Source organism: Octopus vulgaris, mitochondrion, assembly GCF_006345805.1.
Source record: "Octopus vulgaris mitochondrion, complete genome".
Lineage (NCBI taxonomy): Eukaryota > Metazoa > Mollusca > Cephalopoda > Octopoda > Octopodidae > Octopus > Octopus sinensis.
Genome location: NC_006353.1, coordinates 1 through 15,584, shown reverse-complemented (window position 1 = coordinate 15,584; position 15,584 = coordinate 1). Strand labels below are relative to the sequence as shown.

At 25.2% G+C, this 15,584-nt stretch overlaps 13 protein-coding genes across 13 annotated transcripts, besides 24 other annotated features; 6 read left to right on the top strand and 7 right to left on the bottom strand. All coding sequences in view use genetic code 5, as the record gives it.

Moving 5' to 3' along the window:
- Nucleotides 1–553: 553 nt before the first annotated feature.
- Nucleotides 554–628, top strand: a tRNA (tRNA-Glu).
- A 4-nt stretch (nt 629–632) lies between these two features.
- Nucleotides 633–698, top strand: a tRNA (tRNA-Gly).
- A 7-nt stretch (nt 699–705) lies between these two features.
- Nucleotides 706–773, top strand: a tRNA (tRNA-Gln).
- Nucleotides 774–840, top strand: a tRNA (tRNA-Trp).
- Nucleotides 841–907, top strand: a tRNA (tRNA-Tyr).
- Nucleotides 906–969, top strand: a tRNA (tRNA-Cys).
- A 5-nt stretch (nt 970–974) lies between these two features.
- Nucleotides 975–1,042, top strand: a tRNA (tRNA-Met).
- Nucleotides 1,043–2,023, top strand: an rRNA (s-rRNA).
- Nucleotides 2,024–2,092, top strand: a tRNA (tRNA-Val).
- Nucleotides 2,093–3,448, top strand: an rRNA (l-rRNA).
- A 29-nt stretch (nt 3,449–3,477) lies between these two features.
- Nucleotides 3,478–3,514, top strand: a tRNA (tRNA-Leu).
- Nucleotides 3,513–3,583, top strand: a tRNA (tRNA-Leu).
- Nucleotides 3,584–4,525, top strand: ND1 (NADH dehydrogenase subunit 1). The gene has a single exon. The coding sequence runs from the start codon at nt 3,584–3,586 to the stop codon at nt 4,523–4,525; it is 942 nt and encodes a 313-aa protein (YP_112445.1).
- Nucleotides 4,526–4,528: 3 nt separating this feature from the next.
- Nucleotides 4,529–4,595, top strand: a tRNA (tRNA-Pro).
- Nucleotide 4,596: 1 nt separating this feature from the next.
- On the top strand, nt 4,597–5,109 carry ND6 (NADH dehydrogenase subunit 6). Its single transcript has one exon. It carries the CDS (start codon nt 4,597–4,599, stop codon nt 5,107–5,109), a length of 513 nt encoding a protein of 170 aa, YP_112444.1.
- Nucleotides 5,102–6,239, top strand: CYTB (cytochrome b). The gene has a single exon. A coding segment is annotated over exon 1 (1,138 nt).
- Nucleotides 6,240–6,304, top strand: a tRNA (tRNA-Ser).
- Nucleotides 6,305–6,314: 10 nt separating this feature from the next.
- Nucleotides 6,315–6,379, bottom strand: a tRNA (tRNA-Thr).
- A 4-nt stretch (nt 6,380–6,383) lies between these two features.
- ND4L (NADH dehydrogenase subunit 4L) lies at nt 6,384–6,680 on the top strand. The gene has a single exon. The coding sequence runs from the start codon at nt 6,384–6,386 to the stop codon at nt 6,678–6,680; it is 297 nt and encodes a 98-aa protein (YP_112442.1).
- Nucleotides 6,677–8,020, top strand: ND4 (NADH dehydrogenase subunit 4). The gene has a single exon. The coding sequence runs from the start codon at nt 6,677–6,679 to the stop codon at nt 8,018–8,020; it is 1,344 nt and encodes a 447-aa protein (YP_112441.1).
- Nucleotides 8,021–8,026: 6 nt separating this feature from the next.
- Nucleotides 8,027–8,090, top strand: a tRNA (tRNA-His).
- Nucleotides 8,091–9,783, top strand: ND5 (NADH dehydrogenase subunit 5). Its single transcript has one exon. A coding segment is annotated over exon 1 (1,693 nt).
- Nucleotides 9,784–9,850, top strand: a tRNA (tRNA-Phe).
- On the bottom strand, nt 9,824–10,567 carry ATP6 (ATP synthase F0 subunit 6). Its single transcript has one exon. The coding sequence runs from the start codon at nt 10,565–10,567 to the stop codon at nt 9,824–9,826; it is 744 nt and encodes a 247-aa protein (YP_112439.1).
- A 1-nt stretch (nt 10,568) lies between these two features.
- Nucleotides 10,569–10,724, bottom strand: ATP8 (ATP synthase F0 subunit 8). The gene has a single exon. The coding sequence runs from the start codon at nt 10,722–10,724 to the stop codon at nt 10,569–10,571; it is 156 nt and encodes a 51-aa protein (YP_112438.1).
- Nucleotide 10,725: 1 nt separating this feature from the next.
- Nucleotides 10,726–10,792, bottom strand: a tRNA (tRNA-Asp).
- On the bottom strand, nt 10,793–11,477 carry COX2 (cytochrome c oxidase subunit II). The gene has a single exon. A coding segment is annotated over exon 1 (685 nt).
- An 11-nt stretch (nt 11,478–11,488) lies between these two features.
- On the bottom strand, nt 11,489–13,021 carry COX1 (cytochrome c oxidase subunit I). The gene has a single exon. It carries the CDS (start codon nt 13,019–13,021, stop codon nt 11,489–11,491), a length of 1,533 nt encoding a protein of 510 aa, YP_112436.1.
- Nucleotides 12,993–14,030, bottom strand: ND2 (NADH dehydrogenase subunit 2). Its single transcript has one exon. It carries the CDS (start codon nt 14,028–14,030, stop codon nt 12,993–12,995), a length of 1,038 nt encoding a protein of 345 aa, YP_112435.1.
- Nucleotides 14,031–14,100, bottom strand: a tRNA (tRNA-Ser).
- ND3 (NADH dehydrogenase subunit 3) lies at nt 14,101–14,449 on the bottom strand. Its single transcript has one exon. A coding segment is annotated over exon 1 (349 nt).
- Nucleotides 14,450–14,517, bottom strand: a tRNA (tRNA-Ile).
- Nucleotides 14,518–14,587, bottom strand: a tRNA (tRNA-Asn).
- Nucleotides 14,587–14,652, bottom strand: a tRNA (tRNA-Arg).
- Nucleotides 14,652–14,719, bottom strand: a tRNA (tRNA-Ala).
- Nucleotides 14,719–14,786, bottom strand: a tRNA (tRNA-Lys).
- Nucleotides 14,787–14,804: 18 nt separating this feature from the next.
- COX3 (cytochrome c oxidase subunit III) lies at nt 14,805–15,584 on the bottom strand. The gene has a single exon. The coding sequence runs from the start codon at nt 15,582–15,584 to the stop codon at nt 14,805–14,807; it is 780 nt and encodes a 259-aa protein (YP_112433.1).

Below are 15,584 nucleotides of genomic sequence, written 5' to 3'. Positions count from 1 at the left end.
TTATATATTAATACAATTACATGAAATCTTCGTTGGTTTTGAAAAATTGATGTTTTTAAAAGTGAGATAAGCATCTTTAAAATATTCTATATATTTTTAATATTTTTATTAAATTAACGATTTTTGTAAATAAAAGTTATAAATAATATGTAAATTTATATTTATGTATTTTATAAATTGATAATTGGGGTCTGTGGTGGTTGATTTTTATACTTGGATGTAACTCAGGATAAATATACTTAATTCTTTGTTTGTTTATATGTAGTATATAAATATTATATAAATATCACAGAAATAATTAAGTTTCTTAATGGTATATAAATTATATTGTGTTTGAGTATAAAAATGATTAGTATAGATTTATTTTGTAACTATGTTTTATAAATTCTATTTGTGTTTGAGTATAAAAATGATTAGTATAGATTTATTTTGTAACTATGTTTTATAAATTCTATTTGTGTTTTGTAATAAATTATATAAATATCTTGTTATTGGAATATAGTTTTTTAGAATATTGAGTTATACAACTTGTATATTATATACATATCTTAATATTTTTGTGGTGTAATTTGCACGAAAGATTTTCAATTTTTAGGAATAATAATTATTATGTATATTATCAAAAGTATTCGGTTTTATTAGTATAAGAAGTATGATTGTTTTCCAAACAATTGGTTTAAATTTATTTAAATGAAATAGACTATTTATGATTTGGTGTATGGGCATATAAAGTTTTGATCTTTAAGGAAAAGGTTCAAGTCCTTTTTTTGTAAAGAGTTTTAAGTTAAATTAAACTAAAAGTTTTCAAGACTTTAAATAGATAATTATATTTAAATTCTGTGTGAGGTGGTCGAAATTTTTAGTCGGTAGATTGTAAATCTATTTATAAGTGTTTACTTTCTCATGGTTTTATATTTTAATTAAAATATTAAATTGCAAATTTAAAGATACATGTTTATGTTAAAACTTGTTTTGATAAAGTAAGCTAAGTAAGCTATTGGGTTCATACCTCGAAAATAGATTTTGTATTGTCTCTTTATTATATATATTAATTTGACTTTGGTTTTGTTTTTAATTATTATAATTTTATACATGTTAGGTTTATTTAATATATATATATATATATATATATATTGCGCTTTTATGTTGATATTTATTTTGTATTTATTATAGTAAAGTTTAATATTTATTATAAGGGTACTTTTAATTTAATATTAAGTGGTTTTTAATATGTTAATTGATATTTCAGTATATTTATTTATACAATAGATGAGAGTTTTATATAGAAATTATAGATTATAATTGGATAAATTTGTGCCAGCATCTGCGGTTATACTTATAATTAAGATTAAAAGTTTTTGGTTTAAAGTAAAGTAAGACAATTTTCTTTTAAAAGAAAATTATATAGTTGGTTTTTTGGTAAAATTTTTAGAATTAGCTTGTTTGTTTGTGTTTTTCTTTATTGTTAATACTTTGAAATTTTGAAAATAAACTAGGATTAGATACCCTATTATTTCTTATTGTAAAAATTGATTTTGTTTACCTAAGTATTATGAAAATGACTAAGATAGTTAGTTATTGATTGTTGTTTAAAACTTAAAAGGTTTGGCGGTTTTACATATCCAGTTAGGGGAGTTTGTTAATATAATTTGATAATCCACATTTTAAACTTACTTTTTTTTGAATTATATATATATATATATAACGGTTTATATATTGCTGTCGGCAGTTTATATTTTAAGAATAAAAGGACTTTTGAATTTTAGGATTTATATGTCAAGTCATAATGTAGCTGATAAAGAAGGTTTAATGGACTACTATAATTTATATTATTTACTTATCCGGATAATGAAAATTAAATTTTGTTAGTAAGGTGGACTTGATAGTAAACTTGATTATTAGTATGTGTAGTTGAATGTGGTTTTGTAAAGTGTACATATCGCCCGTCACTCTTGTTGTTTAAATAAGATAAGTCGTAACATAGTAGAGGTAATGGAAATTGTTTCTGGAGGAGTATATAATACAAAAATTAACATAATTGTAATGTGTCTCACTTACGTTGAGAGGATAATTTTATTTAAATTATTTTTGATTTAGATTGGGTTTTTATTTTGATATTTATTTTGAGTAGAAGTATTGATAAAAGTTTTTGATTTTAAAGTAATGGGTATAGAAATATTTATTTGTATGTACTGAGAAGGATGTAGAATTTTGTGAATTTAGTTATAGTAAAATTTAAGTTTTGTACCTTTTGCATAATGGTTTAATAATATTATTTTATGGATATAATTTTCTCGAAATATGAAGATTTATTTGTTTTAGTAGTATTTTATGTGTAGTTAACGTGGTAAAGTTATTATTTTAAGAGTAAATGGTAGTGAAATGCTATTCGATTTGTATGATAGCTAGTTTATTTATTTTTACATTTTAGTGTTAGTTAAAAATTATTTATGGTTGGTAGTTTTTTTAGTTTAAGTATTGGGGGATAAGCTTCATATATTATTGTAAGAATGTATATAATAAGATGATTAATTGAAGTTGAATTAATATTTTTTCTTTATTGTTATTTTTAATGTTATTTATATTATTAAATTTTCTTTATAGCAGTTGGATAAATATCTTTTAATTATAAAAAGTGAAATATAATGTTAGAATGAGTATTTTTGGATGGTATATATAATTAGTTTTATTTTTAGTATTTGAATTTAAAGTTAATTAATATAAATATAGGTTTATATATTAAAGTAAATTAAAGGAATTTGGCAAGGATAAATTTCGCCTGTTTATCAAAAACATGTCTCTTTGAGTTTTTTTAATGAAGAGTTGGGCCTGCTCGGTGATTAATATTTAACAGCTGCGGTATTATAACTGTACTAAGGTAGCATAATAATTTGCTCTATAAATTGGGGCTAGAATGAATGGTTTGACGAGAATTTAACTGTCTCTATTTTATTTATTAGAAATTAATTTTTATAGTGAAAAAGCTTTAATTATTTAAAGGGACGAAAAGACCCTATTGAGCTTTTGTTATTATATAGATATATATATGTATATATATATGATTTATTTGTAAATAACTTTGGTTGGGGTGATCAAGGAATAAAAATTAATTTAAAGTGTTTTATTAACTTCCTTAATTTTAAATTTAGTTGAAGAATAAACCAAGTTTTTTGCTTAGAAGATAAGTTACCATAGGGATAACAGCGTAATTTTTTTTGAGAGTTCATATTGAAAAAAGAGATTGCGACCTCGATGTTGGATTAAAATTGACCTTAAGGTGTAGAGGCTTTATTAGGTAAATCTGTTCGATTTTTAAAATTTTACATGATCTGAGTTCAAACCGGTGAAAACCAGGTTGGTTTTTATCTTTTAAATTATTTTTTTATTTGATTTAGTACGAAAGGATTGATTATGATTAATTGTTTTTAATTAATTTTATAAATATTGGATAAAGTTGGCAGAAATATGTGAATAATTTAGGATTATTTTATAAAAGTATAACTTTTACTTTATATTAAGATGGCAGATTAGTGTGTAGGATTTAAGATCCTATTATGGAAATTTTTATTATTTTCTCTTAATAATGTTTGTTGAATTGGTTTCGTATGTGGTTGCATGTATTTCTGCATTATTGGCGGTTGCTTTTTTTACATTATTGGAGCGAAAAGGATTAAGATATTTTCAGTTACGTAAAGGTCCTAATAAAGTAGGTTTAATAGGATTACCTCAACCTTTATCAGATGCAATTAAATTATTTAGAAAAGAGTATATTAAGCCTACCTTAGTTAATTATTTTCCCTTTTTAGTTTGTCCATTTTTAAGTTTATTTTTTGCTTTATTTTTGTGAATATTATATAATGGATATTTTTTTGTAAGGATGGGGGGGATAAGTATGATGATGTTTTTATGTATTTCTAGTATTGGTGTTTATTGTGTTATGGGTGCCGGTTGATTTTCCAATTCTAAGTATGCTTTATTAGGGTCTGTGCGTGCAGTTGCTCAAAGAATTTCTTATGAGGTTAGGATATCTTTAATTTTAATGAGTTGTTTGTTGTTGGTGGGAAGTATTAGTTTAGTAAATTTATTAAAATATCAGTATATTTGTTGAATTTTTTTTGTTAATTTTTTTATATTTATAATGTGGGTTGTGTCGATAATTGCGGAGACTCATCGAGCTCCTTTTGATTTTGCTGAAGGGGAGTCAGAGTTAGTTTCAGGTTTTAATGTTGAGTATGGAGGAGTAGGATTTGCTTTGCTATTTATAGCTGAGTATAGTAATATTTTATTTATGAGGTTTTTATGTGGAGTGTTATTTTTTGGAGGAGGATTTTTAAGCGTTTCTATTGGGTTTTCTATATCATTAATTGTAGGATTGTTAAGATTTTTATTTATTTGAGTTCGTGCGAGTTATCCTCGATATCGTTATGATTTATTGATATATCTAATTTGGAAGAGGTATTTACCATGTGTATTAATAATTTTAATCTTTGTTGGAGTGTTTAGTAAAATAATGTTTTATTTATAAATCCAAAAAATAGTTTAATTAAAATAATAACATTGGAAGTTATAGATTAAAATGATATTTTATTTTTTGATATGGTATTGATAATATATTTTTCGTTAGGGTTTTCTATTGTTAGTTTATTAATTATTTTAATTCAACCGTTGAGATTAGGATTTATAATTATATTAGTTAGGATTTTTATGAGGATTTTGATTTCTTTTTTTATTTATTCTTGATATGGTTATATATTATTTTTGGTGTATGTAGGTGGTTTATTAGTAATATTTATATATATTATTAGTCTTATTCCTAATTTGATTTTTTTTTCTAAGGGATTAATTATATATATGTTGGTTGGATTTCTTTCTTTTTTTTTGATGAATATAATTTCTATATATTATTATTTGGATGTTAATATGAGGGTAATAAAGATAATGGAGGTTAAATTTTTGAGATTAGGTATATCAAGTTTATTAATAAGAAGATTTAATTTTTTTTGTTATGTGTTTTTAGGTGTATTATTGTTATTAGTTTTGGTGAGAGTTGTTAAAATTTGTTATTATTGTGAGGGGCCGTTACGAGTATTTAAATATAAATATGCTTAGTTCATTACGAAAAACTCATCCTGTTTTGCAGATTGTAAATAGAGCATTAGTTGATTTACCATCACCTGTTAATTTGTTTATTTGGTGAAATTTTGGTTCTTTATTAGGTTTGTGTTTAGTTATTCAATTGATGAGGGGTATTTTTCTTGCTATACATTATACATCATGTATTGAGTATTCTTTTGATTCTGTAATCCATATTATACGAGATGTTAATTATGGGTGAGTATTGCGTTATATTCATGCTAATGGGGCATCTTTTTTTTTTATTTGTTTATATATACATATTGGTCGTGGTTTATATTATGGTTCTTATATAAGTATTTATACTTGAAATATTGGGGTATTATTATATATTTTGGTTATATTAACTGGGTTTGTAGGGTATGTTTTACCTTGAGGTCAGATATCATTTTGGGGGGCGACAGTAATTACTAATTTAGTATCTGTTGTTCCATATATTGGGGAGGTTTTAGTATATTGAATTTGAGGAGGATTTTCTGTTGATAATGCTACTTTGAGTCGATTTTTTTGTTTTCATTTTTTGTTTCCTTTTATTATTGTGGGGTTGGTTATTTTACATTTTTTGTTTTTACATGAAGGGGGTTCAAATAATCCATTAGGATTAAATAGAGATTTAGATAAGATTCCTTTTCATCATTATCATACATATAAAGATATTTTGGGATTTCTTGTAATATTATTTGCGTTAGTTGAGTTAAGTTTATTATTTCCTAATATATTGGGAGATGCTGAGAATTTTATTCCTGCGAATCCTTTAGTTACTCCTATTCATATTAAGCCTGAGTGATATTTTTTGTTTGCTTATGCTATTCTGCGTTCAATTCCTAATAAATTAGGGGGAGTAGTTAGTTTAGGAATATCTATTGTTGTTTTGTTTATTTGTCCATTTTTACATGTTAGAGGATGTATAGGTTTGTGTTATAATTTTTTAGGACAGTTTTGTTTTTGATTTTTAATTGGTGTATTTTTTATTTTAACATGGATTGGGAGTTGTCCAGTAGAATATCCATATGAAATAATTGGTCGTATTTTTAGGGTTTTATATTTTACTTGTTTTTTAATTCGACCTATTTTAGATATATTATGAATATATATATTAGATTATTAGGTTATATTGGATAAATATAGGTTTTGAAAACCTTTTATAAGTGTTCGATTCACTTATAACCTTTTAAAAGAATAGTTATAAAAATAAAATATTTAATTTTGGTTTACAAGACCAATGTTTTATATAAACTATTATAACGTGTATGATTATAAATAATTGTTTATTGTTAGGAATATATATATATATATGTGGTTTATTTGTTTTATTATTTCAATGGAAACATATTTTGAATATCTTATTAGGTTTTGAGGTGTTGACATTAAGAGTAATTTCTATATTTTTTTTTTCTGTGGGTGTAGTAAGATTGAATTTGTATTTGGTTATTATTGTCGTTGTTTTTGGAGTTTGTGAGGCTTCTTTAGGGTTATCTTTATTAGTTAGTTTTATTCGTTTACATGGTAATGATTACGTAATGAGTTTAAGAGTTTATAAATTATAGGAATATTAATAGGAATTATTATATTATTGTTGTTGAATTTTTGGTTGAAGTGAGAGTTGCGTTTATGGTTTATATTAATTTTTAGTTTTATGAGATTAAAATATTTAAATATTGATTGTAGGGGGGTGAGGGAGTTTTATTTTTCTTTAGATAAGGTATCGATGATTTTGGTATTATTAAGATTTTGAACAAGTAGTTTAATATTATTATCTAGTTATAAATCAGTAAAAAGGATTAATAATAAGGTGAGATTTTTTTCTTTTTGTGTATTATTACTATGTTTTGTAGTAATTGTGTTTTTTTTGGTAGAAAATTTAATTATATTTTATTTATTTTTCGAGGTTTCATTAATTCCTACATTGTTGTTGATTTTAAGTTGGGGCTATCAACCTGAGCGTTTACAAGCTGGGATATATATAATATTATATACAGTAAGTGCTTCTTTACCTTTATTATTGTGTTTATTATTGTGGGGATATCAAGAAGGATCATATAGAATAGATTTAATTAAATTGTTGTTTATTAATGATATTAGGTTATATTGAGTTATTGGTTTATTATTAGCTTTTTTGGTAAAATTACCAATTTATTTTTTTCATTTGTGATTACCTAAAGCTCATGTAGAGGCTCCTATTTCTGGGTCTATAATTTTGGCAAGTGTATTATTGAAATTAGGTGGGTATGGAATTATACGATTTATGGGGTTATTTAAGTTTTTAGGTGGTAGTCATATAGTATTATTGGTTGTTATTTGTTTATGGGGAGGTTTATTAACTTCTGTTATTTGTGTTGGTCAGAGGGATATAAAAAGATTGATTGCTTATTCTTCTATTGGTCATATGGGGGTAATATTAGCGGGGATAATTAGAGGGTTTATTATTGGTTGAGAGGGGGCTATTTTGATGATAGTTTGTCATGGATTATGTTCTTCGGGTTTATTTTGTTTAGGAAACTTAATTTATGAAAAGATTAATAGACGAAGATTATTTTTATGTGGAGGAATAATTAATTATAATCCTATGATGAGTTTATTAATGTTTTTATTATGTATTTGTAATATAGGAGCTCCTCCATTTATCAATTTGGTTAGTGAAATTATGTTATATATTTCTATATATATATATAGATTATATTTATTATTTTTTGTGTTAATAATAGTATTTATGGGAGGATTATATAATTTGGTTTTTTATGTTACGGTAGATCATGGTCAGATGATAAGATTTATAAAAGTTTTAAATGTTAATAAAAGGAATGAAAATTTATTGTTAGTATTACATATTATTCCTTTATTAATATTTATTTTGAATATTGGATATATTAGAGGTATTGATTTTTAATTATTAGTAAAATTAGTTTATGTGAAAATACTAGGTTGTGGGCTTAGAGAAAAAGTTAATTTATTTTACTATGAATAAATTAAAGTTGGAAATTTTTTTTAGTGTTGTGTTAATATCAGTCTCTTTTATATTTATAATTATATTTATATATTTAATTTTAAATAATTATTGTTATATTATTTCGTGGGAAATTTTTAATGTAATAAGGTTGTTTGTTGAATTAGATGTTTTATTTGATTGAGTTAGTTGTAGTTTTAGTAGATTAGTTTGTTTGATTTCTAGATCAGTATGTATTTTTAGAGTTAGGTATATAAGTGGAGATGTTAATGTTAAGCGTTTTATAATGGTATTGATGTTATTTGTTTTATCTATAAATTTTTTGATTTTTATTCCTAGGTTTGTTAGTTTAATTTTAGGATGAGATGGATTAGGTTTAGTATCGTTTTGTTTAGTAATTTATTATCAAAATAATAAATCACTAAGTGCAGGTATATTAACAGTATTAATAAATCGGATCGGAGATTGTTTTATTTTGGCTGGAATTAGGATTATGTCATTATTGGGACATTGAAATTATTTATGTATTTGATATTTTTGATTTATTGATATTTGTATAATTTTTGTGGTTATTGCTGGAATAACTAAGAGGGCTCAGATTCCTTTTAGAAGTTGATTACCTGCTGCTATAGCAGCACCAACTCCAGTTTCAGCTTTAGTACATTCATCTACTTTAGTTACAGCGGGGGTATATTTATTAATTCGGTTTTATAATTATTTAGTTGAAGTAAATTATTTTTGTAATTTTATAGTGTTTATTTCAATTATAACTACTTTTATATCGGGGGTTTGTGCTATTTATGAATACGATATAAAAAAAATTATTGCTTTATCGACTTTAAGACAATTAGGGGTTATAATAATGTCTTTGGGAATAAAGATACCTATATTAGCTTTATTTCATTTATATACTCATGCTATGTTTAAGGCTTTGTTGTTTTTATGTGGAGGTAATATTATTCATTGTTATTGTGGTGCTCAGGATATTCGAGATATTAAGGGAGTTAGATATAATTTACCTTTTACTAGAATTATTCTTAATATCTCGAATATGGCGTTATGTGGGTTTCCGTTTTTAGCTGGATTTTATTCGAAAGATTTAATTATTGAAATTTTATTAAGTAGAGATATTAATATGTTGATTAGTTTATTTGGGTTATTTGGGGTATGTTTAACTATATTGTATTCATTACGTATATCTATGTATGTAGTATGAGGGGATGTAAAAAGAGGTGTATATGAAAATATGGAGGATGATAATTTATATATTATTGTATCAATGGTGGTTTTGTGTATAGGTGCTTTATTTGGGGGATTTATATTACAAAATATTGTTATTCATTTTAATGAAGTGATTGTTTTACCTTTATTATATAAAATGTTGGTAGTAATATTATTGTTATTTAGATTAATATTATCTTTTAGATTATGAGGTGGTAAATTATTAAAAATTAATTATAGATTAATATATTGGTGTAATAGTAAAATGTGGTTTATATCTTCTTTAAGGGGATATCCATTTATATTAATAATAAAGAATATTACTAATATAAATTTAAAGTTGGTGGATATAGGATGATTAGAAATATTAGGAGGTCAGGGAATACTTATAATTATTAAAAAAGTTATATATATAATGGAATGGTGGATGATTGTTTTATTTAATATTAATATAATTATTATTATTTATATTATTTTTATGATTTACTTAAATAGCTTAATTGAAAGAGCATGACGTTGAAGGTGTTAAGGTGGTAGTATTATCTTTAAGTGAGAATAAATGTTTTTTAGATTTATCAATTGGTGATTATCAGAGTATAAAGTAATTAATAAAGAGAAAATATAACCTTGAATAATAGCAATACCAATTTCAAAGATAAAATAACCAATTTGTACTATTAAAACAATTGATGTTGAGATAATAGAAGTATTAATTAATGAAAATGATAAGAAGTCACCGATTAGGGTTAAGATAATATGTCCAGCTCTAATGTTTGCTGCGATTCGAATTGCTAAAGTTAAAGGTTGAACTCTAATACTTATAATTTCAATTAGAGGTAAGAAGGGGATTAGAAACGAAGGAGTACCTGAAGGTAGAAGAGATGCGAGGGATGAATAGCTATTATTTTGATAGGATGAAATGATTAATCTTAATCATAATGGAAATGAGAGAGAGAACGATATAGCTAAATGACTAGTAGTTCTAAATACATAAGGAATTAAGCCTAAGAGGTTAAAATTAATAATTATTAAAAATAATGATGAGATGATGAGTGAAAAGCCTCCTAAATTATTTCTAAAAGATCGAGTAATTTGGATGTTAATAATTTGTTTTGGGATTATTAGAGAGGAGTTGAAAAGTGAAGGAAAAATTCAGAATGAAGAATTGATAAAAAAGAGAGATCATAAGGATAAGATTCATGTGAGAGAATGAAGATATAATGTTGTTGAGTTATGATCATCAAATGAAGAAAAAATATCTACTATCATTTTATCAGTTATATTTTGTTTTTTTTGTTATTTTTTTTTGGTCTATTAAATGATATTTATTTTTATTATTTCATCATATGATAGATGAGTTAAGGAGAAGTAAAAATCAAAAGAGAAAAAAAAGTATAATTCAATTTAAAGGGGAAAGTTGTGGCATATAAAAAGTACTATAAAAATAGTAATTTAAATTTGACAAATTTATGTTATTTTATTAACTAACTTTTTATGTATTTATATTTAATAGTCAGTTATTAAAAGTGTTTATGTTTACGATTTCGAGTGTAATTGGTATAAATGAGTGGTTTGCTCCACAAATTTCAGAGCATTGTCCATAATATAATCCAGGTCGATTGGAATAAAGGTTTAATTGATTTAGTCGACCTGGGATAGCATCTACTTTAATACCTAAAGAGGGTACAGTTCAGGAATGAATAACATCTGCGGATGAAATAATTATTCGAGTATTTGTTTTTATTGGAATAATTAGATGATGGTCTGTTTCTAGAAGTCGGAATGAACCTTCATTTAGTTCATTTAAAGGAATTATATATGAATCAAATTCAATATTTATAAAATCTGAATATTCATATCTTCAATATCATTGGTGTCCTAGTGCTTTAATTGTAAGAAGTGGATTAATAGATTCATCTAGTAAATAAAGTAATTTTAAAGATGGTAGTGCGAGGAAAAGTAGGATGATTCTGGGGATGATTGTTCAGATTGTTTCAATTTTTTGACTTTCTGTAATTATTAATGAAGAAAATTTGTTTGTTATTAATAAAACTGTAATATATATAACTAATGTTAGGATGATAATTAGAATAAATATAGAGTGATCATGGAAAAAAATAAGTTGTTCTATAAGGGGTGAATTTGCATCTTGAAATCCTAATTGTCCTCATTGGGTCATATTATTTTAAATTAAATAAATAAGGCTCCAGTTTCTATTTGATTATGAAAATCGACTGGAAGACGGTTGTCTCATTCTAAAGATGTATTTAAGTGGTTTGATCAAATAATAGTTCGTTGGGAAATTAATCTTTCTCATACAATAAATATGAAAAATATAATGGAAGTTAGTGATAAAAGTGATCCTATAGATGAGACTATATTTCATTTGGTGTAGGAGTCAGGATAATCTGAATATCGTCGTGGTATACCTGCTAATCCTAAAAAGTGTTGTGGAAAGAAAGTAATATTTACTCCAATGAATATTATGTAGAAATGGGATTTGGTATATTGTTGATTTAAGGATAGGCCTGTAATTAGAGGATATCAGTGGGTGAATCCTGCAAATAAGGCAAAAACAGCTCCTATAGATAATACATAATGGAAATGTGCAACTACATAGTATGTATCATGGAGTATAATATCTAGTGATGAATTAGATAGAACAATACCAGTTAGTCCTCCAGTAGTAAATAGAAAAATAAATCCTAATGATCATAACATGGGGGGAGTGTATTTGATAGGGGAACCATAGATAGTAGCTAATCAACTAAATACTTTAATTCCTGTGGGAATTGCAATAATTATTGTGGCGGCTGTAAAATATGCTCGTGTGTCTACATCTATACCAACTGTAAATATATGGTGTGCTCAAACAATAAATCCTAAGAGTCCAATTGATAATATTGCGTAGATTATACCGAGTCTTCCGAAAGTTTCTTTTTTTAAAGAATAATGGGAAACAATATGTGAAATTATACCAAATCCTGGTAAAATTAGAATATATACTTCTGGGTGACCAAAGAATCAAAATAAATGTTGATATAGAATTGGATCTCCTCCTCCACTAGGATCAAAAAATGTAGTATTAAAATTTCGGTCAGTTAAAAGTATAGTAATTGCTCCAGCGAGTACTGGTAATGATAGTAATAGTAAAATTGCGGTAATAAATACAGATCATACAAATAGTGGAAGTCGTTCTATTAATATACCTTCTCATCGTATATTAATAATAGTTGTAATAAAGTTGATGGCTCCAAGGATTGATGAAATACCTGCTAAGTGAAGTGAGAAAATGGCTAGATCAACAGAAGGTCCTATATGAGCTAAATTTCTTGAAAGAGGCGGGTAAACGGTTCATCCGGTACCTGCGCCTCTTTCAACTGCTGCAGATGAAAGGAGAAGAGTAAGAGAAGGAGGTAAGAGTCAGAAGCTTATATTATTTATTCGTGGGAATGCTATATCTGGTGCTCCTAGTATTAAAGGAACCAATCAGTTTCCAAATCCTCCGATTATAACTGGTATAACAAGGAAAAAAATTATAACAAATGCGTGAGCTGTAACAATTACATTATATAATTGATCATCATTTAGGAGGGATCCTGGTTGTCCTAGTTCTGTTCGAATTATTAAACTTAAGGAGGTACCTAAAAGTCCTGATCAAATTCCAAAAATGAAGTATAGTGTACCAATATCTTTATGATTTGTTGAGAATATTCATCGCATATAGTAATATTGGGATAAAAATAATTGTTCCTAATATATTAAAACATATAATTGATTTTATATTTGTTATTATTTTATTTGTTTTAAATATAAAGAATGATTTGATTATTAGTAGTATTATTAAATTTAGATAAAAATATAGTCTAATAAGGGTTCCAATAAATAATAATAAAGATAATAAAATCATATTTATATTTAATAGTGAGTTGAGAACTATTAGTTTTGATAGAAATCCTAATGTAGGGGGAATACCTGCAAGGGATAAAATTAATATTATGGTGAAGATGTTTTCTTTATTTATATATATATTTTGTTCTGTTAATGAGTATGTGAAAAAGGTTGATTTTATAGAAAATGTAATAAATATAGGGAGAATAATAATTGTATAAATTAGTAGATAATTGAATATTAGAAAATTATTGATAAAGCAGATCGGTAATATTCATCCTAAATGAGAAATTGATGAATATACTATAATTAATTGTAGGCTAGATTGATTAATAGCTTGAATTCTACCTAAGATAGAACTTATGAAAGCTGATAGGATTATAATAATATAATTAAAGTTAATGAAAGACAATATAAATAATGGTGCTAATTTTTGTCATGTTAAAATTAAAAATAATATTAGTCATCTTATTTGTTTACATATAGAAGGTAGTCAGAAATGAAAAGGAGCTCTTCCCAATTTAATTAGTAGAGAAATAATTATAATAGGGGAGAATAAAGAGTTATTAAATATTGAGAATATAGAAATTGAAGATATATATATAAAGATTGATCTTCTAATAAATAACGATGATCTTATTGATTGAATAATAAAATATTTTATAGATCTCTCGATTTCAAAATTTTTAGATTTAATATTTATTAGGGGTAAAATTCCTATTAAATTTAATTCTAAGCCTATTCATATTATTAGCCAATGAGATGATGATAAAAATATAATTGTACCTATGATTATTATGATAATAAATATAAAATTGGCAGGGAAAAATTTATTGTTCATAAAGAGTAGTACAATTATGAATTGCTCATAATAAAGTTAGCAGCTTTATTATATACACATTATTACTCTTATATTCAATTTAAGGATCCTTGATTTCATTCATGAAGTAATCCAATAATTAGGATAATGAGGAAAGTTATAGAGGATGATAAATAAATAGTTGAGGGTGAAAATAAGAGGTTAATAATTATTGGTATTAATAAAATGATTTCTACGTCAAAGATTAGAAAAATTACTGCTAATAAAAAAAAACGCATGGAAAAAGGAGATCGAGTATATCATGAAGGGTCAAAACCACATTCAAAAGGAGAATTTTTTTCACGGTTTATATTATTTTTAAATATAATTAATGATCTAATAATAAATAAAATAACATTAAGGATAATAAGAAATAATGCAAATAGAGAAAAAGAATACATAAGTATAGAAGATAATTTTTCTTATAATTTATAACATCAATATAATCCGTTCATTCCGGCGCTATACTCCAGTGAAGAAATAAAATATTTCAGTTTTTTAATTAACAGTTAAATGCCGCTTATTTTGGCTTTTCACTGAAACAAGGGTAAAAATATTACCTAATTATGGGTCGAAACCATATATGAAAATTCATTTCTTGAATGGTATTAAATAAATTAGTTATTACTTTTTAATTGCAAGTTAAATTTTCTTATATAAAATATAATACCAATTAAGGATTATATAATCATAGCTAGATTAAAAGTCTAGTGCTTATTTGGTTTCAGCCACTTAATAAAGTTAATAATAATTATTTTATGAACCTCATCAATATACAAAAGTATATAAAAATAGTCATACTACGTCTACAAAATGTCAGTATCAAGCCGCAGCTTCGAATCCAAAATGGTGTGAAGAGGAAAAATGATTTATTAAGATTCGTAATAAACATATTAGAAGGAAGGTTGATCCAATAATTACATGTAAGCCGTGAAAACCTGTTGCTACAAAGAAAGTTGAACCATAAATTCTATCTGAAATAGAAAATGATGCTTCTATATACTCTAATATTTGGAGGATTGTAAAATAAAACCCTAAGGAAATAGTAATAATTATAGAGTGAGTTGCGGATTTTAAATCATTATTTATTAGTGAATGGTGTGCTCAGGTGACGGATACACCGGAGGCTAACAAGATTGCTGTATTTAATAAGGGAATTTGGAAAGGATTAAGGGGAAAAATATAAATAGGAGGTCAACATGATCCAATATCTATATTAGGAGCTAAACTACTATGGAAATAGGCTCAAAAGAAAGCAAAAAAGAAACATACTTCTGAAATAATAAAGAGTATTATACCTCATCGAAGGCCATTATATACTTTAGATGTGTGGAAGCCTTGAAATGTACTTTCTCGAATAATATCACGTCATCATTGAATTATGGTTAAAATTATAAGTAGTAAACCAAAAAAAATAAGGGTATTTTCATAATTGTGAAATCATGAGGAAAGTCCTGTTGTTAAAAATAAAGCTCTTATGGATCCTGTTAATGGTCAGGGTCTAAATTCAACTAAATGAAATGGATTTCGAGTCAT